The following is a 25,630-nucleotide window of genomic DNA, read 5'->3' on the forward strand; positions in this document are numbered from 1 at the left end:
ACGAATTCTTAACGACAATGCAGAGAATGTTGAAGCTGAGCATGCACTCGGTCGAGCTGGGTTAGGGTTAGGGTTAGTGTTTCACGCAGAATTTTATGTTCGCTCTTTGTTCTAACTTGCTGTTTATAATAAAATCGCAGACGTGGTAACGCATGTGGTCAGAATAGCACCAGTTGCACAGTTTCCGATGCACACAGGCTGATGTCTTTTGGGACACTGACTTATAAAAGTTTACATTGTTATTCCTTACCATTAAAAGCTGTAAAAGTTTGATGTATTGTGCTCACAAAAATCATACCGGATTTCATTTGTTTGATGTGTCTTATTATGGTCTAATAAATTTGCCCAATAGGCAACCACTAGTTCGAGTGGTCTAATTCATAGGGGTGTGATACGGTGACTGACACTGGTGAAGTTTTAAAAGCTCCACAACAAATTCAGAATGCTTAAGCTTGCCCTTGGTAGCAACGTAGGGCTTAAGGGGTTTGGATCTGTGCACATGGAGGTTTCATGTTCTCCTCATGTTTGGTGGGTTTTTATTTGGGTCCTTCAGTTTCTCTCCTACAGTCCAAAATTTGTTCAATTTCAACTTTGCCACAATCCAAAGTTTGTGCTAATTGTCATTATTAAATTGTCCCTAGTGTGTGAGTGCTTGTGTGCGCTGCAATTGATGGGCACCCTCATCCAGAGTGTCTCCCAGTCCCCTAGCGTCATGTGACCCTGTACAGGATATGTGGGTAGTAGAGAGAGAGAGAGAGAGAGAGATTGTGAGCTTATTTTGCAGGCACATTATATGAGGGGTGTTCATGTCAATTCTGGACTTTTAATTTTGCATGGTGATAAGAGCAAAAACTCTCTTTATTTCTATATATAATCTCCTGCTACACTAATACACTTATTTAATCATTCCACTGGTGCTTGGATAACATCAGCTTAGAAAGTTTCTCAGTAAACCAGAGCTTCATGTCATCGCAGCTCACAAAACACTGGGCTACCAGGACCCTCTTTAACAGCCCTTTCCTTTAAAATGTCCTGGTTTGATCATCAAAGGTGTTATGTTATTGCAGGACAATGCACAACCTCATATTGACATCTGCACCACTTACACATTACAAGAACTTGGCTGGAATTTGCTGCGTCCTCCCCCATACAGTCCTAACCTCGCTCCAAGCCATTTCCACATTTTTCTCTGTGTTTTGAAATAACTGACTTCACCTTTGTGCTTTGTAATTATACTAGAGGTTACCGACAGCAGATCCTGATGCCTGCATGCTAACATTACCATGTGGGGGGGTTGTTACTTTCAGTGAGAAACGCCTGTGGTACACTCACAGAATTATATAAAACTTGATGATGACGCTGCCTACTGTTACATTTGGTGAGGAACGCCTTTGCAAAACACTGGCACAAGAGGTTGGGACATTAGGGACTTGTGATGCGGAAAGCCTGGATTTGATTTTCAGCCAATGCCCAAATGTCAGTGCCGGTCCGTCCCAAGCCTTCACAAAATGGGATGGTTATGTCAGGAAGGGCATTCAGGGTTCAAACTGTGACAAGTTCTTGTGCGGATCGGATAGGAGCACCCGAAAGGCTAACAACATATAGAGACTGGTGATTATCTGTGGCTCCGCCTGTGGAGTTGTTCGATGTTTATAAGCTGTGCCTGAGGGTCAAAAAAGTTGTGCTTGAGGTTCAATAATGTTCTACTGAACTAATGCTAGACCAGACTAATGCTAAAAGGAATTTATTCTTTTTATCTGCCTTGGGATACTGTACTAATTACATAAAAAGCGAAGTATATTCCCTAAATTTCCCGGTCAGGTACAGCTGGAATCTTTTCATACATGAGGTTTACGTGTTGCTTTGTCTTTGTGCACATCCTGACTTCTCTGTGGTACCGTTACTTGCGAATAGAGTGTACGGTCAACTCGCAGCCGCTCCTCACGCTGCTTCAATGTGTCAAAAAGTAGCGAGTAGCGTAAGGTGCGACTGCAAGCATATAAAACAGAAATTCAGTTTGTTTATTTGTTTTTGCCTTCTCCCAGGCGTACATAAGAGAATTCTCTGGTAGGCAGCGTCATTATCAACTTTTATGTTATACTGTCAGATTAGATTAGATTAGATTCAACTTTATTGTCATTGCACATAGTTACAAGGCAACGAAATGCAGTTAGCATCTAACCAGAAATATAAGTTAGCAGTGGGGTATAAACATATATACAGATCTATATAGACTATACATAAATAAATAAAAATAAAGGCTATGTATGTATTGGATTTACAGAAGAATATTCAGGATGTATATATTTAAATGAATATACAGTGTAAAGTGAGCGGAGATGGATGAATTAATTGACCGAATAAGTGTAGATATACAGATATGTCTAAATATAAGTATATGGGATAAAGATATACAGAAACTATATATGGTTGAATTTACAAGATGTGCAATAGTATGAAAATATATACGAATAAATATGAATAGCTTAACAGCTGGAAGGGAATGCAGAGAGTATATCTATACACACATATATACATACTGTATATCAATATACATATATTAGTGTACTGTCTATGTGCAGATTATACAAGTGAATGTACAGGAAATATTTACAGAAATATTATACAGGGATAATCCACAGGAAAAACGTCGTCCACAGGAAAAACGAGCACAAGCAGAATTTCTGTTTTTTATATATATATAATACCTTGACAGAGTATTTCATATGTATGCAAAACAGAGCTGGATTTGTAGATGATTGTTAGAGATATCATGTGTTTTACTACAGGGCTAATGGCCATGCTGTAGTAGAGCTATTGTAAGTAGGTCTTGGTGGTGCTGTAGTGGATGTGGACAAGGGGCCCATTTGGGAAATGTTGTTCCCCTGTCCATCTCAATGAAACAGAACGGTTTGGGTAAAAGATGTTCACGAGCTGTGTCTGAGGTTTACCACGACTTTATTTTTTACTTTGTTTGTTCCACTGAACTTATACTAGACTTTTTCTTCTTCTTCTTTTGCTTTAACATGTGTTTGGGATACTATAGGCGCTTACAAATGGAAGCATACTCCAGTTCAGGTACAGCCGGAAGCTTTTCACACTGTATGATTGGTGCAAACAGTTACGCCTACATATTTACGTCAGCGTCTGGTGCTATTCACGAAGGTTTTTTAAGGCGCAGGGCAGCTCGAGCAGCGGCAGGGCTTCACCGCTTTGCGGATATTACGTGCAGTGTTACTCAGCGTGTGGTGAAAAACTTGTGGGGGAAAAAGTTTCAGAGTAGTCGATTTATTTCTTTGCACAGGAGAAACCCAGAAGGCCCACCATGTCTGCCCAAATCATCAGCGGAAAAGAAGTCTCAGCGTAAGTTTACGTTTTCAAACATTTTACCGCGATTTACGCAAACCAGAAATGGCAGCTGGGTAGCAGTCTGTCATGCACGTGCTTTAATCGGGGGTCTTTACAAGCATTGAGCGTTGCTATCAGGTAACAACCGTGGTGTCGGTGAACCTCTGGAGGTGTGTACTTGGACAGAAGAAGCCAGGAACACACGCACGCACGAACGCACTAAAGCACGTGCAGCGCTCGTGCACAGTTTTACCCCACTTTCATTGCATTGATATTGTTTTAAGCAGGATCTTAAACAAATCATCCAAACATGCATGCAATTTTCAGTTAATATTAATTAAGCCTTGCTTTACATTTGTAAATTCAATAAGATCTCCAGTGCAGGCGCTCCGTGCATTATTTCTTTTTCTTTTATTGGTGCTATTCCATATAACAGCTCTGACAATATAAGGAGATAAAGTGATAAGGGATATGCGATAAGATTATGAAGCTTGTCTTTTGTAATCTTGTTGTTTAAACGCTAATCTGATCAGATCTGTGCATGATGATGATGATGATGATGATGATGATCAGTGTTCAGCACTATTCAGCTCCAGTTTCTATACGGGGTATTGCACGACTGATTTGGCAGTAGGCTTACTGTTCATACCGTTGCTACCCCCTTCTTCATTTTTAAATGATTAACTGATGATTCTCCAGACTCAATCCCAGAATTTGCAAACATGGTGTAATTTTTTTGGCCTGCATGGTGACCTTTGTGCATGCCTCTTTTTATCACTCAGAGATAAAGACAGGCAGTGTTACAATTTCTGTCAAATTGGCTACGCTGATCAGATGACTCTGATGGGACGATAACACTAAAAACACTGCTGTGAATTTTAGTTGGGTTCTGAGTCATGGGTCTAACTTGGACTCAGCTATTGTTAAGTTTCAAATGTTTTTTTTATAATTTTTTTTTTTTTTTTTTTTTACAGTTTTGTTGTCCTTTTTTAATGTGTACCAAACAATATGACTTATGATCGTACAAGCCTTATGACGATTCCAAACTTTTGGCTGATGAAATGCAATTTCTTATATGACAATTAATAATGATTCTTTCTTATAGTCTCAAAGGTTGATTTTTATTCAGCTACACAAGCAAAAAAATCAAAACAATTGATTGATTTGATTGATTGAAACTATTACACAAATCTATTACACAAGGGCCAATTACTTCTATCAGCAGGTAGTCAAATTGCATTGTGGGTAATTTACAAAATATAGTTGTAAGATTTAATCATTTTGGAATTTAATCTTTTGTTGGTCGATTTAATTAACTGAATCCATGTTCAGTTTTCGATTCAGATTCAAATAACTTTTTTAAAATTATTTAGGTACATGTGGTCACTGGTCTTAAAAATATCAATGCCTTAAATATACCACAGTTTTTGCAGAAAATACAATCCACTTGCATCTTCGTCAAAAACTTGTATTTTGCGATTATTTATAAAGAACAATTTCAAAGTCGTTCAAAGTGAAATGTTCCTTTGATTTAATCTAGGCAAACTGTCACTCATGGGTTGCTTTTAGAGCCACTTAAAATCAAGAAACGTTTGACCTCATTTCTCACAGTGAGAATTATATGCTTTCATTATGCTTTCATTGTCAGAAGGGAATAACTGTACCAAATTGTTGTTGATCTAAAAACATTTTTTTTTTATTTAAACTACAGCCAGGTGCGAGAGAGGCTGAAGAAGGACGTGGAAGAAATGAAGGCTCAAGACCCAAACTTCCGGCCAGGCTTGGTGGTGTTACAGGTCAGTGGGAGCAAATTTGTGTGGTGTCTATTGAACCTGAGAGATGCGCATCACATAGTAGTAACATATGCTCATCACCACCACCACTACTATTATTAGGGCTTAATCATTGTTTTTTATTTAGCTTAATTAAGTAGTTTTATTTCAGTTGCATGCCTTTTCTAAAATCAACAGGTGCATGCTACTAGTAAAAACCTACCCTATGGTTGTAGTTCTGCCTCTAAAATATACATAAAACCTTTAAAATTATTATTATTATTTATATTATTAACATGTAGCTTAACATGTTATTAACACGAGTTTGCATGTTCTCCCCATGCTTGGTGGGTTTCATCCAGGTACTCAGGTATCCCATCACAATTCAAAAATATGCAGATTAGGTTAATTGGCGTTCTCAAATTATCCATAGTTTTTGAATAAGTGTGTTAGTGTGCCTTGTCCTTGGTGTACCCCGCCGCATGCCCCAAGTTCCTTTTGATGAGCTCCTGGCCCCAGCAGCCTCGTACAGGATAAAGGGGTATAGAAAATGACTTAAATTGGAAAACATACTTTCATAACTTATCACGTAACGCAGCTCATCGCATTGCATCTGTCTTGCAGGTTGGAAACAGAGAAGACTCCAACCTGTACATCAGCATGAAGCTGAAAGCTGCTGCTGAGGTAAACAACCTAATCTTGACCCAAGCAACTAAATGTTTAAATGTTTGCTTAGAATATAAAATAATTTGGCACATTTTTGGACGTTAGACTTGCCAATTTGTGCATCATATTTTCATGAAATTATTATTTTTTTCTTTGCTTGAATATTGTATTAGATTGGAATCAATGCAACGCACACAAGGCTTCCACAGACTGCTACTGAAGAAGAGGTGAGATAAACCTCTCAGATCTACATTGTGTTCATTCTCATTTATTGTGCTTAGAACAAAATTTGAAATGAAAGAGCTTTGAATGTAAATAGAAGCTCTTAAAAAGAAAAAAAAAAACTTTCTGTGTGTCCTCCCACAAATATTTGATATGCAGGACTCGCAAAATCGCTAGCCCGACGTCGTGGGGCTATTGTGCCTCACAGTCGGGCTACCAAAATCTATCTCAGCCCTGCCCGTTAGGCTATCATGGGAAGGAAAAATATACGTCAGTGCTTTTGCATTCTTTCGCAAATGTAGCTGGGTAATTGTGTCATTTTTGGGCATCGATGAGCCACTGTCAATATGTGAAATATTGAAATCTTTAAATATTAAATTGAAAAAAAAAAAAAAAAAGTCTGACCGTTGTGTGCGCGTGTGCGCGCGTGTGTGTGTGTGTGTGTGTGTATAAAAATTAGCACAGGTATTTTAGTTCTACTGAGCCAAATAAGAAAGGTCAGGGTGAAGAAGGGACAGCCAAAAAAAAAGCCTTCCACAAAGCAGAAAAGTTATGTCAAATCAGACTACGAGACAAAAAGAAAGCGCAGCTTTTTGGTTTCATGGACAAAAGAATTTCTGTGGCTAAATAACATAATGTTCTGCAGGGTGTGTTGTGAGTTTCCCTCGATTTCTGACTCGACAAGCGCCTCTGTTACTGGGACCAGTAATTTTAGGAAAGACCCCATCAGAACCCATGAGAAATCACTGCATCACAAGACATGCATTGGTGCTCAGTCTGCAGCATCTTTCCCAGAACAAACACCAATTGCAAAAAACGAAAAAAAAATAAAAAAATTAAAACCAGGCACAACGAAGTCCTATGTGGCAAAGAGTGAACTACCATTACAATTTAGCAGTCTTTAGAAACTTCAGAAAGCAACGTCAAGTGGCATTTACTCATCCGTGACTTCAGTGGAAATTTCAGATTCAGAATCTGCCACAGACTGATTCATCTTCTACACAGTTCTTACAATTTCAAATTTCTGGAACAGAAATTTCTGTTCCATTAGAACCAAATATTTGAGTTGATGATTTTAATTTTTGTAAAGTTTTTGTAATTTGTGTTTTAGCAATTTTTTTATTGTTTTGTTTCCTTTACAATATTATACATTAATCTCTTTTTTTTATTATTTTTTTTTATTTGGGCTACTTAAATTTATTTTGGGCTATTGAAAACTAAAGAGTGCCTGCCTGAAGGGCTACCAGGGCTTTTAAAATTTGGTGAGCCCTGATATACATATAGTAATTTTGACAATACTCTATCTATCTCAGGTCCTGCAGTGCATCACAGAGGTCAATGAAAACTCAAGTGTGCATGGACTCATAGTGCAGCTGCCTTTGGACTCCATTCACCGCATGGACACTGAGAAGGTCACCAACGCTGTGGCTCCAGAGAAGGATGTAGATGGGTAAATTAGGAGCTTTAGTCCAGCGTTTCTCGCTATATCATACCTTTTATGATTTAAGATATTTTTTCAAAATATCTGTATTTCCGAAGTGACGTTTTAAAAAAGAGGGCCTTTTCTGTTTTTTCCAGTTTGACTAGCATTAATGCAGGGAAACTGGCCCGAGGTGACCTTGGAGACTGCTTCATTCCCTGCACTCCCAATGGCTGTATGGAGCTCATTAAACAGTCAGGTTGGTGTGTGACCTTTTGTTTTATAACCGATATTATTATTATTATTATTATTATTATTATTATTAATAATAATAACAGGCCTCATTTATCATTCTTTACTATTGTTGTGTGCAGTCACATACGTATGCAGAAAACGTTCAAACTAATACTTAGCGTAAATCTCCATAAAAGGCGAAACTCAATGACTTGAATTGTGGGAGAGCACCTCCAAGCTGCTGTGTTGTGATGGTTCTTGTAATAATACAACACATTGCTATCACTGACACTGATACTATATCTGTTTCTAATGCTAGGCCATAAAGCGATACTGGATCGACATCAATAAAAATTTACGCTGATAATGATACGCTTTGGAATGTTTTACTTGTTGCTGATAGAACAGCCAATCGCACAGAACACAAACGGCAACAGCCAATCAGAATCCCATACTCCAAAATAAAATAAAATTAACCTAAAAAACACAGTGAAAGGATCTTTCCAATGATAACTTTAAAAGCAAAGTTTGATGGAAACTTTTGTAAGTGGAAAGGTAAGACAGAAAGTTTGGAAATGAGGGAAAATCACTTAGCCAAAAAGTAACCATTAAAATCAACTTGCACATTCTTTAAAGTATGTTTGCACAGTTCAGTGGTTTATTTTATTATTTCTTTAGATAGATTTTACTCTAAAGATTAACTAATGAATATTTTTCTTTATTTTAGTTATTATCAGAATACTTTTCTATGTCACAGAATTGATGTAAATTGTTCCCCCTCCTCCACAAACTAAGTGGATTTTCATTAATATCACATTTATTGTGTAAATGTGTATGTGAACTTTTTATTTGTACAGTAATTTTAATCCAGTTTGATAAATGAGGCCCAATGTTTCCACTGCTATATTGCATAAAAAAGTTTTTATGGGAAAAAAAGACACGTAACCACTGCTTTGTTTAATGTAGTTTGATGGAAATGTATTAGCAACAGTGACCTTCATGTAACGTGACGTTTTTGCCCAGGTATATCTGTGGCAGGAAAAAGAGCCGTTGTGGTCGGCCGCAGTAAGATTGTTGGTGCACCGATGCATGACCTCCTGCTCTGGAATCATGCCACTGTTACTACCTGTCACTCAAAAACCGCTGACCTGGCAGCTGAGGTAAAATTCCAAACATCCCAAAACCTCTTTAAATATCATGCATGCATTTTTTTTCCCCCTTAACAAAATCCCATTCCATTTTTACACAAAGGTGACAAACATGACTTGGTTGTTGTTTTCATGACTTTTAACCAGTTGCTACAGCAGTGCAGGAGATGTGTGAAGAATAAAACTCTTTTCTGATTTCACATAAAACAAAATTAACAAAGAGGGGGATACTAATATTATTTTGTCCATTCTGTCAGATTAATTTTTTTTTTTAGGTATTTGACTCCTCCATGTTATTAGCTATTTCAAATCAGGATAAAACATTATTTAATGAACTGCCTGCCTCTTAGCCAAAAGGGATGATCATATTGTTCTACTGCCCAAGCCTAATTTACATTCTTGTCAATAAAGAAATGATGGTTCACTATACTTGTGCATATTTTTCGCCCCACAGATAGGAAAGGCAGATATCCTGGTGACTGGGATTGGAAAAGCAGAGATGGTAAAGGGCGAGTGGGTGAAGAAGGGTGCTGTGGTCATTGACTGTGGCATCAACCATGTTCCAGGTGGGTGCAAAGGAAGAAATGCTTTTTTTGCCCAGGTTTTAGAGTGTAGAGCTTTCATCACATGTTAACTACATCTACTGTAGTAGTTTAAATTCTAACATGCACTTGGGCTCCTTGTTAGGCACAACAGAAAACAATTTGCCCTAGTCTAAGAAGATATATTGCAGCCACCCATGGTTCGGTATCTCTCTGGATACGAGGAATATCACTTGTTTCTTTGTCAATCACAGCAGCAATAGTCAACCAATTTATGGCCTTTTTAAAAAGATGAGTAGTGGTTGACTTCATGTTTCTCAGAATAATCAGGATGTCCCTCTCTCATTCAGTTTAATGACCCGTGTGATGCAGGAGGGTGACACGGTGGTGTAGGGATTATCACAGTCTAAAGACGTGCAGATTAGGCTAATTGGCATTCTCAAATTTCCTGTAGTGTGTAAATGAGCATGGGAGATTCCGTAAAAATTGTTTCCTGTGAAAACATCCTCTCGTCTCTTCTTTGAGTTAAGCGTCTTTAAATCCACTCATAGACAGCACCAAGCCAAGTGGGAAGCGGGTCGTAGGTGATGTTCACTTTGCCACTGCCAAGGAGCAAGCAGCCTTCATCACCCCTGTGCCGGGTGGAGTCGGCCCCATGACCGTCGCCATGCTCATGCAGGTATGTTTGATGTTTTCTGTTACTTGATTCTATAGTAATCAGGATGATACAGTATTTTATTTGTATGAGTTATTGTATGTTTTATATTTTTTTCTCCACTCGTAGAATACCGTATTGAGCGCCAAGCGTTTCCTCCAAACACATGAACCAGGCAAATGGAACATCTCTTACACCAAGCTCAACTTGCAGAGACCTGTTCCCAGGTATGACGGTTTCTCACCCTGTTAAATGTTTTTAATTTAGTATAACTACAATAACAACAACTACAGAGCCTGTCAACTTTATGCTATTTGTATTAAGGTACTTCTGAACTTATGAAATGTTTTTTTGGACAGAAGTTGATTCATTTTCCATTACAGGATATTCTATTACAGGATATTACAGCCGCATACAGTAGTTTATACACGGCGTGGCCAAACCATTCAGGTCATCAGCTGACTCCATTTTATTGCCACGTAATTTTCCTAAGCCCAGACCTGACCTACTGAAGCAATCCCCAGATTATAACACTGCCTTCAGAGGCTTGATTGATGCATTGCTTAATGAATGCATCACTTCTTGCAATTCCCTTCTTGCAATTCCCTTCTTACCCTGACACACCCATTGCTCTGGAATAACGTCGGAATAATGTTGTACAGTTCTTCCATTTCCAGTTATTTCAAGTTCCTTTAGTTATCTTTGGTCGATGCACAACAATAATTTTAACCAACTAAAAAAAATTGGTCTGGCAACTCAATAATACATTTTGATAGATTATGGTTTCTCTAGTAACATGGTTTCTGTTAATTATTTAAAGTCTTTCCTAACAGCACACTGATGTGTTTTGTTCCTTATTTAGTTCCTAACATCAGGTGTTAACTTAATTATTTTTCAGGTTATGAATATATTTTTATGTCTGATTCAGTCACAGCTTCATGTTTGGCTCAGAAAACCAACTCACTAGCTGTCTGGCATCTTACTTCCTGCAAATTGCACTTAATTTGATCTCTCTCTGTCACAGTGATATCGTTATTTCCCGCTCCGGTATACCAAAGCCCATTGATCGTCTGGCCAGAGAGATCGGCCTTCTCTCTGATGAAGTTGAGCTCTATGGCAAGACCAAAGCCAAAGTCCAGTTGCAAACTATTGATCGATTAAAGTCCCAGGCTGATGGCAAATACGTGGTTGTTACTGGGTAAGAAATCTATTTTTGCAGTAGATCTAACATTTGTGTTTATTAATCAATATCAGAAATGAATATTTTGTACTATGATGAATGTATGCGAGAAAAAAAAAATATGCCAATGTTGTGCATGAAAGGGCCACAAAAATGTAAATTATACTGTATGGAAACATAAATAAATCTATAAATGGTATTTGCCTTTATAGGATCACTCCTACACCTCTGGGTGAGGGGAAAAGTACCACTACAATAGGTTTAGTGCAGGCTCTCGGTGCTCACCTTAATCGCAACGTATTTGCCTGCGTGCGCCAGCCCTCTCAAGGCCCGACCTTCGGCATCAAAGGTACGGCGTGTTCTAGTGTCTCAGGATCTGTCTCTTAAACATCATGATTACTGAACCTTTTTTGTTGTTGTTAATCAGGTGGTGCAGCCGGAGGTGGCTATTCTCAGGTTATTCCCATGGAAGAGGTAATTTGGCTGTTCTCTGACTAATTTGCTAAGTTTAAAAAAATGGTCATACTGTGTTATAACCGTTATTTAAGCTTCATGAATGATACTTTGTAGTTTGTAACCTTTTATAGGTGCCTGATGACATCCTGATCAAGATTAAATAATTCTTAATCTATAAACATTAAATGAATGTTAAAGGTCTTTTTTTGTTTTGCTATTTATCCAGAGTGCCATTGTACATTGTTTTCTCATTATACAGTGAAATCTCAGATAACGAGTATCGCGGTTTGAGTGTTCCGCAAGACGAGCAAAGATTTTTATAATTTTTGACTTGAAAAACGAGCATTGTCTTGGTTTACGAGCATTGAGTATCATGTATCACGCATTCGCTTCTTGTTTTAACGGCGAGCGTCACGTGATCATAACTGAGGCAACGTTTTTTCTTTCTCTTGCGCTGCGGAATTGTAGGTAATCGTCTCCCCTTCTGGGTCTTAGTGCTTATCTCTTACTGGTATAATCAACATCCGTGCACATGTGTACTGATTACTATAACACTGTGACCACGTGTGTGTGAGAAACATATTTTATTTTGTGTTTGTAAGCGTGTTTGTACAGGGCGTGTGCGCGCGCGTATAAAGCAAAATCAAGTCTCATTAGAGTGTGAAGATCCTTTTTTTTCTCTCCCTCGTGACAGCAGTTTCTGTGTAAGGCAAAGAGTGTGTGTGTGTGTGTGCTCTGCTCTGTCGCGATTCTTTTAAAAGGTAATGTGCTGGTTTATTTTGTGTTTTTTTTTTTTTTTTTTTTTTTTTTTTTAACTTAACAGCAGTGATTCCGTTAGTATGCGCTCACGCAAGTGTGACTAGCGCTCTTTTAATGTGTGTGTGTGTAATGTGTGTAGTCACACTTGCGACAGAGCAGAGTTTCTGTGTAAGGCACACACACAGCGTCTGCGTGCACAAACGGAAACACTTATCTGTCGGGATTTATTTATACTTTTTTTTAAAGGTAAAGTGCAGGTTAATTTGTTTTATTTTTACTTTATATTTGGTATTAATTATTTTCATGTATTTATTTTTTTGGACTGTAAAACAAATAATGTTTAAACGAATAATTTGAGTTTCCCTTAATTTCTTATGAAAAAATAAAATTTGGTTTACTAAAAATGTTTATTAAATTTTGTTTTGTAATACAAGCCTTCCAGGAGGAATTATGCTCGTAATCCAAATTCCACTGTACACTACCGTTCAAAAGTTTGGGGTCACTTGGAAATTTTTGTTTTTGTTTAGTGATTTATTTTCTATATTTCACAACAATACTGGGGATTTCAAAGCTATAAATTAACACATATGGAATAAGGTAATTACGTAACAACAAAAACAACAGTTAGTTGTTATTTTAAGACCCAGAGGTCAGCCTTTCTGTAATAGTTCTTGCAAGAAGCACCCTAATGAAACTGGCTCTCATGAAGACCATCCCAGGAGGGCGAGACCAAAACCTGCCTCTGCCAGACGAGAAAGTCATTTAGAGTTATCAGCCTGAAAAATGACCAATTAACAGCACCACAGATTAGAGGTGGACGATCATGGAGTTAGAAAGTGACCACAAACTTTTGAATGGTGGTGTATATCTTGACAATTAAGGGTTAAGAGCATTGCTTTAGGGCCCAACAGAGGCCCTAAAGCAATGGTGGTGGTGGGTTTTGAACCTGAGACCTTCCTATCAGTAGAATATTGCATTAACTACTGAGCTACTGCTACACCGTTTACAAATAAGTTCACCTAGGTCTCAGAGGCCCTCCAAATCATGTCTGCACCCTTTATATATAATGGATTTTTTTATACTTAGGTTTTCCGCCTCCTCCACGTTCCTGCACAGAACAGCAGAGTTTAGTAACAAGTCAGGGGATGGGATCTTTTCATATGAGGTCACATTAGAGGAAAAACCTAATTGGCCTGTTTTAACCCTAGCCAACGCACACACATTTTTTGGTTGTACATATACTCTGGAGCCTTGTGTAAATACAATAAAAATGACTAAAATATTTATTTTGCATAACAGGTCCCCTTTAATGTTTTTTTTTTTTTTTTTTTTTTTTTGGTCCTAGTTTAATCTTCATCTCACTGGTGATATCCATGCCATCACTGCTGCAAATAACCTGGTGGCTGCTGCTATCGATGCTCGGATGTTTCATGAAAACACTCAGTCTGATAAGGTAAAGATATTTATATTTATAGATACAAGGAGATCAGGAGATAAGTTTACATAGACCGAAATATTCCACTAATATATTACAACCCAAACTGAATAAAACTTCTTCATGGAAGCACCTCAGTTGGCACTGATTGGTTCTAAAAGCTTCTAGCCGATCATAGATGTGAATAAATAATTTTACATAATCAAAATGCAGAAGGAAGGGTTTATTGGAAAATGATTGGAAGACCAATCTAGACCAAAACCTAACATCAGAGTTATATTTCAGACAGATTACAAACTTCGTAGTGTGCAGAATTATGTCAAAGTTACATTCTGATTAAATGCTTGGAGCATGTAACACAAAAATTAATTTGTAATCTCTAATGATTTTACAAGGATTTCATTTGGATTGAAGAAATATTGTCCATTTAAGCATCGCTAATGTTGTAAGGCAATATAAAATCTATATCTTGATAAACGGGCACAGTACATGGATATTGCAAAATCATTTTCCAGTTTTTTAAAGAAATGACATGATACAGCATCTTTAAAAAGTAACCCATTCATTTTCTGCCTTTTCGCTGTTCACTACAGTTTGCTTGCAAACCTAATTATCATGATGCATTCCTGATATTTCAGTATTGTGATGTGATATAATAGTGTTATGTTTTCTGCCCCTTAATGTATGTTCTCATTATTATTATTAATTTCAAGTTCTGTGTGTGATCCATTTAGGCACTTTTTAACCGCCTGGTGCCATTAAGTGGAGGCCAAAGAAAGTTTTCTCCTGTTCAGATCAACCGACTTAAAGTATGAATATTTGTTGCTCAGATGTTTGAATGTCTACAAGTATGCCTTGCAGGCTTTTTATTATTTAATGAAACATTCCACTGAACCATAGGTTCATTTTTTTACATTTTCTTTTAAAATATTAGGACTGTTTATTGTTGCCGATAAATAATGTGGTTGTGTTGTAACTACAGAAACTTGGCATTGAGAAAACTGATCCATCTGAACTGACTGAGGAAGAGATCACTCGCTTTGCCAGGTTGGATATCGAGCCTGAATCAATCACCTGGCAAAGAGGTATGGCTGCAGACTGCAAGCTCTAAATTTACTATTTTGTGCAAGGATATTTCTTCCTCCTTCTTCTTCTGCTTACTTGTGATCCTCACAGATATCTTTCTAATATTTTTAAAAATCATTTCCGATTCAGTGATGGACACAAATGACCGTTTCCTCCGGAAGATTACCATTGGCCAGAGTCCCACTGAGAAGGGCTATACCAGAACAGTAAGCCTTATAAATGCACTAATAGTGTCGACATTCTTGGTATTTTTAATGAATTGGATTTCAGTTGTTCATGAAGTAAAAGCGTGTGTGTGCTTTATAGGCTCAGTTTGACATCACTGTGGCCAGTGAGATCATGGCTGTGTTGGCTCTCACCAGCAGTCTGGAGGACATGAGGCAGAGGCTGGCTAAAATGGTGGTGGCAACCAGTCGCAGTGGCGAGCCGATCACCACAGAAGACCTGGTCAGTGATGCAGATTTTGATAGCCTGTACAGTCCTTTTAAAATAATCGTCTATTGTGTGTTTTTATTTATTTATTTGTTTTTTTGTCTTTTCTGTTTGAATGTCTTTTATTTATGTGTTTGTTGGGAAGGCAGAGAGGAGGTATACACTGAGCAGCCATAACATTAACGTCAACCTCATGTGAATTTTATAACACTGATTCTTAATATATGGACAAACTGATAGCAGGATTATGGGCACCCAAGGCTCACATACTGTATGCTTGTAGGGATAGTTATTGCTGGCTAGGATGGAAAGATAGAACATTCAACAGATCACAGGTTGTTGTGTATAAACATATCAGGCAAAGAGTTTAAGGTTGTTGATCTAGCCTCCTTCATCAGATCTCCTTCTAATCAAGCATCCATGTCCAGGGATGTGCTGGACAAACATGTCTGATTCATAGACGACAGCATTTTAAAACATGCATTGCATTTTGGCAGATGTGCGGTGTTATCTCATTATACATCTTAACAGTTGAGGGTTAAGGGCCTTGCTTAATGACCCAACAGGGTTAAGGGCTTTGCTCAAGGGCCCAACTTGTGTGGGTTTTGGGGCTTAAACCTGGGATTTTCAAAACTGTAGGTCACCACCTTATCCACTGAGCTATCCTTGCCCTTACAAAACTTTAACGATCTGCTGCTAACATCCTGATGCCATGTGATACCATGTGCCATGATGTGATACCACAGTACACCTTCAGAAGTTTTGTGAAATTGTGCCCGAGGGGTCAAGAGCTGTTTTTAATGTCAAAGGGGGAAACTACACAATATGTCTTAATAATTTTTTTTTTTTATGTTTTGGCTAAAGAGTGTACAAATTAGTGTAAAAGAGATCTATCAAATGTCTATTATGGCCTGAATATCATCGCTGTCTGCATGCAGTGGAGCAAAGGAATAAGATAACTAGCTTTTTTTTTTTTTGGAGCACTAGCTGTTAAACTGGCATTGGTTTTTAATGAAAATCGTCTTGAGTGATGGAGACAGACAGATTCTGTTTCTGAGCTATCATTTGCACTCATGGGCAAGTAGGTTCAGCAGTTAAACTGCAGAAAGAAGTATGAGTGCATAGGTCCTTAGGTACAGGTCATTGTTGCAGTCCGTCACTCATGGGGCTCCACTCCTGGGTCTGTCATGTACTCTGCCAGTAGTGCAGAGTCATGTGCTGCTGCATTCTGGATCAGAGTACGTCTCGTTTTTAACCTTCCCCAGTTCTCCCACACCACCCCACTCCTCCGCTCCCTGCACTGGCTTCCTGTAGCTGCCCGCATCAAATTTAAAACGCTGATGCTTGCCTACAAAGCTAAAAATGGCCCAGCACCCACTTACCTCTCTGCTCTAATCGCACCACGTTCCCTCCGATCCTCCAGCACTGCTCGCCTCTTCCCACCATCTCTCAGGAATCGAGGGCGACTTTCATCCAGGCACTTTTCTGTTCTGGCACCTAGGTGGTGGAATGAACTTCCTCTAGATGTCCGTACAGCAGAGACTTTGACTATCTTTAAACTACGACTCAAGACGCATCTGTTTCTCCAGTACTTGGACTACCCAACCCCATACAGTGTGTATTCGGTACACTCACCTTAACAAAGTGATGTGTGTTGGTCTCTTCTGAAAACAATGACATGATTGAACAATACAGTGTAGCACTCGTATTTCAATAGTTTATTGACACGAGTCTTACTTAAGGCGCTTGAAAGGATGGCTTTATATGAGACAAAAGAACACCACAGATTTTCTGCTTTTTTTTTTTGTCAATGCACAAACTCAATGCTACTTCACCAGTACATTATGATGTTAAGATAAAGCCTGAGGCTATGTTCTTTTCAACAGTGTGTCTTAATACCGATAAATACAGTAGGTTGTAATGCATTCGAAGTAACTAGGCTGTTGGGCAAGCACAACACACAAATGTTTACTTGATAATGAGCAATGATGAGCCCTTTTCTCTGTTTTTCAGGGTGTATGTGGAGCATTGACGGTGCTAATGAAAGATGCCATCAAACCAAACCTCATGCAGACGCTAGAGGTATGAGAACCTGCATGCATGTAGACACCAATGGAAATGCTTACTCTACTGTTCTTGTGCTAGATAATGAAGGATTTGCTGTTACGCATTTAGGTCGTTGGACACCTGTGGTATAATAGGTTTTCTGTGCTTAGCCAGACCAAGCTTATCTTTCTAATTAGAAAAATGACCGAAGTGGTTCATGTTCCTGTTTTAGGGAAACCCTGTGTTTGTTCATGCCGGCCCTTTCGCTAACATCGCCCATGGGAACTCCTCCATCCTGGCTGATAAAATTGCTCTGAAGCTTGTAGGGCCTGAAGGATTTGTAGGTAGGTATGACTGAAAGCTTTTAACAAAGCTCTTACCTGCCCCAGTTGACTTTCTGTTTATAATAATAATAATAATTATAATATAAAATAAATAATAGTATAAAGAATAAAAAGAATGTTAACAATGCGGTTAGCAAGGGAAACAGGAGCCACTTTCAGTTTTGTTTTTAAAGCAGCCAATGCCAAGAGGAATCATAAATTAAGGCATAAGTGAGGTGTAATGTCTATTTATTTTTTATGTTTTACTTCACTTACATGTTTTTTAAATGTTTTGATTGTTTTAAATGCAAAGATATAATTATATTGTTGAAAATGTGTGATTCTAGTCATATTTTTGGGTGGCTGGAACGGATTATCTGCATTTACATCGTTATCTATAAGAAAATGTGTTTTGCACTCACTCCTGAATAGATTAAATTATAATTTATAATTATAAAATGTCGAGGTACCACTGTAATAATTTTTTATTTTTTTTTGCAAATAAATTTTTTGAAAAAAAGGAAAACAATACAGTACTTGCATTTAGAGAAACCACTGTAATAACTTGAATGATTATTTTAATCTCTGTAATAAACAAACATGCATCATAGATTGCTGGGTTCCTTGAACCTTCTTTGTGAAACACTGGCTTAATTTGTTTTCCTTTCTGCCACAAGCTGAATTGTCATGTTTGTTTCAAATTTTCTTGTCGTCTGTGCTTTCCTTCTGGCAGTAACCGAGGCAGGCTTTGGAGCCGACATCGGCATGGAGAAGTTTTTCAACATTAAGTGTCGTTACTCAGGTCTGCGGCCTCACGTGGTGGTGCTGGTGGCCACAGTGAGGGCGCTAAAGATGCACGGAGGTGGACCAACAGTAAGTCCGAGCACTTATTAGTAGTTAATAAAAGTGTGATTCACTTTTAATGGTGATCTACTAACTGCCCTGAAAATTATTTTCTCATGCCTTTTTGTTGTGTTACTTCTTCTTTACCTTGTATTTTGTCCTTTCCATCTTTTTTTCTCTTTCTGATCACATGTCTGGAGCTTAAATAATGAAAATGTATAAAGCATAAGTATAATCCAAGTATATGAGATTATAATAATATTTAGACTTCACATCAATAATGATGTCCTTAGTGGATAGATTTTTAATTTCTCCTATTTTAGTGAATTGTTGGAAATGTTAGTAAGAAATAGTGCTGCAATTAATTGAAATTTGCTGGACTTTCTAAAATGATTTAGATCATCTTGGATTGGTTGTACTATTGTTATACAGCAATGTATTTAAAACATCTATATATTTTTCTTTAGGTCACAGCTGGCATGCCTCTCCCAAAGGAATACATAGAAGAGGTGATTATATTGATCAGTCCTTCTGGCTGCAACAAGTTAACATGACCTAGTCTATTTTATACCAGCAATATTCCTTTAAAGCTAATAGAAACTTGACCTAATAATGACTTATAATGAGGTATATGATGTTTTTCTAGAACCTGGAGCTGGTGCAGAAAGGCTTCAGCAACCTGATGAAGCAGATTGAGAACGCCAGACACTTTGGTGTCCCAGTTGTTGTAGCGGTCAATGCTTTCAAGTAAGAGCCTACACAGGCATAAAGCAAAGTTAACTTCACAGACTATGAATTCCCTTAAAGATTTCTAGGTTTTATTATACAGGTAGTCCCTGTCTTAAGAACATTCTTATATGCGAACAAATCACGGAAGTAACTCGCATGTATTGTACAAAAAGTAGACACTGCAGTGCACCAGATACCAATATTTACAATTATATACAACATTTTTCAGTGTGTAAGTGAATGTATAAAATGTTGTGTGTGTGTGTGTGTGTGTGCGCGCGCTTGGGGGATGTGGAAGAAATTAGTTGGTTTTACCGGTTTCAATGAATCAGTCCGAGAGCACAGTGATGGAAAATGGCTGTCCTGATGCTGATTAAATTTTAATTTCGGAAAATCCTCAACAAAGCAGAGTTCATAGCCCAAAAAAGTGGAAAACTCCTCATGGGATTCTTTGACATGAAAGATTAATTTCTAAGGTGCAGTTACGGTTTTTGGCCACATAATAGCAGTGAGGGGAAAGGGGACAGAGATTTAACCAAGCATGCTTGGTATGCTTTACATTGTAAGTCATATAAGACTCACTTTGTCGGACTTACAAACAAATCCAACTTGCGAACATGCTCACCGGACGAAACTCTTAATCTTCGATTCAGATTGGTCGAATAGTGTATTTTATATAATATATATATATATATATATTTTTTTTTTGTGGTTCTGGTTATGGCTATTTCAGTGTCTCTGTAAATGAGCCAATGCTGAGCCATGCCTCACCAGAGAGCAGCAGAGCAACAACAATGATTGTTGGAGAAGCGCTTATATGAAGTCACATTAAAAGCAAAATCTAATTTGTTGTTTAAGCCCTAGCCAAAACATACATTGAAAAAGCAAGACAAAACAGGGAGCCCATCCATATTTCAAAGATCATGAGGAATCCCCTGTATTAAGTCTGGTTCCTTTAAAGGTTTCTTCCTATTGTCATTCTTGCCATCATCACTCTTCGGCTTGGTCATCAGGGACAACCCGATAGTTTACTTAGTGTACTCCCCCTTCCCCCCCTATACATTGTCTCACAAATCTTCATACATTTTTCAAACGCTGATTTGACAACTACCATTGTTAAACGCTCCATACAAATAAAATTGAGATTGCACTTTAGGACATGCTGCTAAAGAAAAGCAATCAATTTGTGATGGTAACCCCACATTTTGTCTATGCACATCACATCGTCTTGTTTTTTTTATTTTTACATACTTTGTTGGGCTTTATACTTTATCTTGGGACTGTACATATATTTTGAGCGTGAACATTCTCTCTGCATGCTTGTCTTCAGGACAGACACTGATGCTGAAATGCAGTTGATCTGCGAGCTGGCTAAACAGGCAGGAGCCTTTGATGCAGTTCCTTGCACTCACTGGGCAGATGGGGGCGCTGGAGCCGTGGAGTTGGGAAAAGCTGTGCAGAAAGCTGCAGAAGAACCAAGCAACTTCAAATTCCTCTACAACACTGAGGTTAAGATTGTTCACACTGTCATCACTTATTCAGTACTTCACAATGTTGCTGTTTGTATTTATGCATTAAGTGCTTCTGTATTGTGATTCTTTAGTTGCCTGTTGTTGATAAGATCAGAATAATTGCACAGAAGATTTATGGAGCAGATGATATCGAGCTCCTTCCAGAAGCCCAGCATAAAGTGGAGCTATACACCAAACAGGTAAGACCATTTATCAGGGTTCTGCCCCCTGCTAGCACTTGGTAATATTTTTGTCTAAAAGATATGGACAGGAGAATTTAGCTAAATATATAATAAAGCAAAACAAATGTATTGTTTGGTCTTGTGATGCATTATCTGTGGTCACCTTCCACCAGCAACGTTTTATTATTTGCAATTCAGATGACAGAAATTAAGGCAGTAGCCAAAATCAGTGTACTTTTTTCATAGCCTATTCCCCACTTTGTACTGCAGAGGATGCAGTCATCTTTATTATACAAAACTGTCTCCTGGGGGCTTCACTACAGACTGCAGCACCAGGAGGCGGTGTTTACAACACATTAGTCAGCACATTAGTGTTGTTTAGTTGAGACTGCACATAAGGCAACCCTGCATGACCCGTTTGTATTTGAGGCGAACTGGTTGTTCAAGTGTTCACCTCAGTGGTTTTGTTGACCCTGCACTGGATCAGTTTACATGTACAATGTTTCCTGGCAGCAGGTTTCTGCCATCAATTACGGTTTGTTTCTTTTATATAATTTTTTTTTTTAAGTTTTAATAAATATATTTTTTAGTGCAGGAAAAGGGAATAAAGCACAAGTATTCTGCAGTCATACATTGCCTCACTGAGCTTTGAATAGTATCATGTTTGAATGGAGTTTTTCTTTGTTCATATAACTTTCAGATCTCTGGATGCTGATCTCAGAATTTTATTTAATTAGATTTGACGTCTTTTATTGTTTCATACCTAGAAAGAGTACATCAGATGCTATGGTTTCAGAGCTAGAAAGAGTGCATCAGGTGTTGTGGTTTCATACCTAGAAAGAATACATCAGATATTATGGTTTCATATCTAGAAAGAGTACATCAGATGCAGTATTTGCCTTGTGGAAGCTGGTGGAGAAGTACAGAGAAGGTAATAGAGTTGCATTGTGTCTTTGTAGGTTTAGTGAAAGCGTACAACAGGGTGCTGAGAGAGGAGCTGTGGTGTTGTATGAGGAAGTCTGGAGTGACAGAGAAGTATGTGAGTGGTGCAGGATGTGATGTATGAGAGCTGTAAGGCAGTGGTGAGATGTGCTGCAGGTCTGACAGAAGAGTTCAAGGTAGACGTGGGTCTACCTTAAGGATCGGCTCTAAGCCCCTTTTTGTTTGCTTGGGTGATGGACAGGATGACAGATGAGGCTTGACAGGAGTCTCCATGGACTATGACATTTGCAGATGACATTCTGCTTTGTAGTGAGAGCAGGGAACAGGTGGAGAAAAATTTGGAGAGGTGGAGGTATTCTTTGGAAAGCAGAGAAATGAAGGTTAGCCACAGCAAGATGGAATACATGAGTGTGAATGAGAGGGACCCAAGTGAAACGGTGAGGCTGCAGGGAGCAGAGTTAAAGAAGGTGCAGGACTTTAAGTACTTACGGTCAAAGGTCTAGAGCAACAGAGAGTATGGAAAGGAGGTAAAGAGGTGGGTACGGGCAGGTTGGAATAGGTGAAAAAGAGTGTCAGTGAGAATGAAAGGAAAGGTGTACAAGACAGTGGTGACACCAGCGATGCTCTATGGCTTAGAGACAGTGGCACTGAAGAAAAGGCAGGAAGCAGAGCTAGAGGTAGCAGAGCCAAAGATGTTGAGGTTCTATTTGGGAGTGACAAGGATGGATAGGATCGAGAATAAGTTCATCAAAGGGACATGGATGTTAGAAGTTTTGGAGATAGATGTTTTGGAGATAGTCAGAGAGGCCAGACTAACATCCATGTTGGATGTTTTGGAGATAGTTAGAGAGGCCAGATTGAGGATGTATAGAGGAAGACCAAAGAGGAGATTTATGGATCTATGGAGAGAGAGAGAGAACATGAGGTTAGTTGGGGGGAGAGAAAAGGAAGCAGAGGATAGGGTTAGGTGAAGGCAGATGATTCGTTGTGGCGACACTCAAAAGGGAACAGACGAAAGACAAAGAAGGATGTTTTTTGTTTGTTTGTTTTTTTGCCAATTTCTCTGAAGAAGAAAATCCCTGCTCACAGATCAATTATTTATCGGACTTGTATGAATAATTGCCTGTAAACACATATACACAACCATATGTGAATTAAAATTGTTTGCAGTGCTGATAAGTAACTTCCATATTATGTTTGTAAAAGAATTTCCATTTTTTTCTTTTGTTTTTTTGTAGGGTTTTGGCAATCTGCCCATCTGTATGGCTAAGACTCATCTGTCTCTTTCTCACGATGCTGATAAGAAGGGTGTGCCCACCGGCTTTGTCCTTCCTATCCGTGATATTCGTGCAAGTGTTGGCGCTGGCTTTCTCTACCCGCTAGTTGGCACGGTGAGCATTAAATGTTGCTTACTGACGCAACATTAATTGCATGCAAGGCTTGCCAGTCTTTTCAGTTCAGTGAACTGGCTAGGCGGATTCTAATCTAATCAGCAGTTTGATATCAAGTAAACAAGGACATGTTTATACTGTATACCGAATTTCCTGCTCTAATTCAGAGAAAACCCATTGACATTGACTTTTAAGGAAATGTTATGTTTTCTTTTATACCATGGTAGTTTGCCTTGACTTGAGACAATGACAAGATACGGGTTCGATACGTGATGTAATAAAGCCATTTTCATAGCTTTCATAGGAAAGTATAAAGCCTTCCATCTGAAAATATCTGCATCACGCACTCTCACTCTAACTCACACACACACGCATGCACTCTCACTCTAACTCACACACACACGCACGCACTCTCACTCTAACTCACACACACGCACGCACTCTCACTCTAACTCACACACACGCACGCACTCTCACTCTAACTCACACACACGCACGCACTCTCACTCTAACTCACACACACGCACGCACTCTCACTCTAACTCACACACACGCACACACGCACGCACTCTCTCTCTCACACACACACACACACACACACACACACGCATGCACTCTCACTCTAACTCATGCACGCACTCTCTAACTCACGGAAGCACTCTCACTCTAACTCACACACACACACACACACACACACGCACGAACTCTAACTCACACACACGCACGCACTCTCACTTTAACTCACACACACACGCACGCACTCTCACTCTAACTCACGCACGCACTCTCACTCTAACTCACATACACACACGCACGCACTCTCACTCTAACTCACACACACACACACGCACTCTCACTCTAACTCACACACACGCACGCACGCACTTTCACTCTAACTCACACACACACACACGGGCACATTGGGCAATTTGGGAACGCCAATTAACCTAATCTGCATGTCTTTTGGACTGTGAGAGCTTTCGGGAACCTGGTCAGGAACCCAGACCCTGAAGGTGCAAGGGGACAGTGCTAGCCAGAAAGCTTTACCATATCATCAATTTCGTCATCTTATTTTATAAAGTTCTGTCGAGGGTCAAGTGTAGAAGTCCTTGTGAACATTGTTACTATAAAAACCATAATGATTTGGACTTGATTCATATAATCTGGTTTAAATTACACCCTGCAAGACTATGTTGGAGCTGCTGTTAAAAAAAAAATCAATCAGTTAGAATATATTTCCTGTTGTGCCAAGTCTTTAAACTATTATAAATTGCTTCATGATTCTCACTTTTTTTTTTATTTTTTTTTTTATACAGATGCCCACCATACCAGGCCTCCCAACACGGCCCTGTTTCTACGACATCGATCTGGACCCAGTGACCGGAGAAATTGCTGGACTTTTCTAGCGGATGCTGAATTCTATCACTTTGAACCACACTTCTTAACTGGATGCTCATTATGGTTTAATTGCAGACATGCGTCGAGCTATAGCTATTTTCTGATTGTTTTACGTTTTTTATGAATGTTAAATTCATGTTAAATGATCTTCACTGTTGTTGCATCTGTTCTGCTATTGAGAGACATTCTTATAGCTGACCGACTCTGAGCCAACAAAAAAAAGCATATTTACATTATAATAACTTCAGACACTGACACCTTCTATCTAATTGGATTTTGTTATTTGTATGTGATCTGTTATTGCAGTGTATAATCACTTAAGCCCTTCTAACTGGCCCTGATTTTTATTTTATGCACAATTATTATTTGTATTGTATTATTAGTGTTGAAAGCATAAAATGTACAAATTTCACAAAATAGCTTAATAGCACACATGCACCTGTTGTGCAGGACAGGAAAATTAATGAGCTTTCATGACATTTTTTTTTTTAAATTGGTGGTCAAATATGGCATTTATCTTGCCAATTTGGAGCGTTTTTTGTTTTATTCAAATCGTAAATAATGACCCTTAACAGTGTGTTTGAAATAGCGTGATGGATTTCTTTTTTTAAGCAAATCTGTTACAACAACACAGTTTAATGTGAACAGGTATTATTACACAGCTCACACAAACAATTTTTTAAAAGGCCTAAAGCATTCCTTTGATTTTGCACTACATGATAAATAATCCACTGTATTAACTCTATGTAACTGACATCTTTAGAAATGTACCTGCCCTGAAAAATAGGACTTAAGTAGATGCTCACACATGAATTAACATACATTATGTAGAAAGATTTGAAGACAAAGCTGAGGACTGTAAAACAACAACAAAAAAAGTATAGTATAATTAAAAGAACTTAAAAACTGA

At 38.4% G+C, this 25,630-nt stretch overlaps 1 protein-coding gene across 1 annotated transcript; it reads left to right on the forward strand.

The window, feature by feature from the left end:
* Nucleotides 1–3,191: 3,191 nt before the first annotated feature.
* On the forward strand, nt 3,192–25,630 carry mthfd1b (methylenetetrahydrofolate dehydrogenase (NADP+ dependent) 1b). Its single transcript, XM_053510383.1, has 27 exons — nt 3,192–3,363; nt 5,060–5,144; nt 5,745–5,804; nt 5,960–6,013; nt 7,322–7,458; nt 7,587–7,687; nt 8,686–8,822; nt 9,265–9,376; nt 9,904–10,031; nt 10,137–10,234; nt 11,032–11,205; nt 11,400–11,536; nt 11,615–11,661; nt 13,748–13,855; nt 14,572–14,646; nt 14,820–14,922; nt 15,053–15,129; nt 15,230–15,370; nt 17,369–17,437; nt 17,634–17,745; nt 18,458–18,597; nt 19,035–19,076; nt 19,214–19,314; nt 20,627–20,804; nt 20,900–21,007; nt 23,170–23,322; nt 24,639–25,630. The coding sequence occupies exons 1-27, from the start codon at nt 3,326–3,328 to the stop codon at nt 24,726–24,728; spliced, it is 2,805 nt and encodes a 934-aa protein (XP_053366358.1). The 5' UTR covers nt 3,192–3,325; the 3' UTR covers nt 24,729–25,630.

This window comes from Clarias gariepinus, chromosome 13 (genome assembly GCF_024256425.1).
Source record: "Clarias gariepinus isolate MV-2021 ecotype Netherlands chromosome 13, CGAR_prim_01v2, whole genome shotgun sequence".
Classification (NCBI taxonomy): domain Eukaryota; kingdom Metazoa; phylum Chordata; class Actinopteri; order Siluriformes; family Clariidae; genus Clarias; species Clarias gariepinus.

Excerpts from the sequence above, each read along its gene's own strand:
- mthfd1b (XM_053510383.1), top strand. The coding sequence starts at position 3,326 with ATGTCTGCCCAAATCATCAGCGGAAAAGAAGTCTCAGC. Across the intron at positions 6,014-7,321 it reads AGACTGCTACTGAAGAAGAG|GTCCTGCAGTGCATCACAGA; the intron begins GTGAGATAAACC and ends TATCTATCTCAG. Across the intron at positions 7,459-7,586 it reads CCAGAGAAGGATGTAGATGG|TTTGACTAGCATTAATGCAG; the intron begins GTAAATTAGGAG and ends TGTTTTTTCCAG.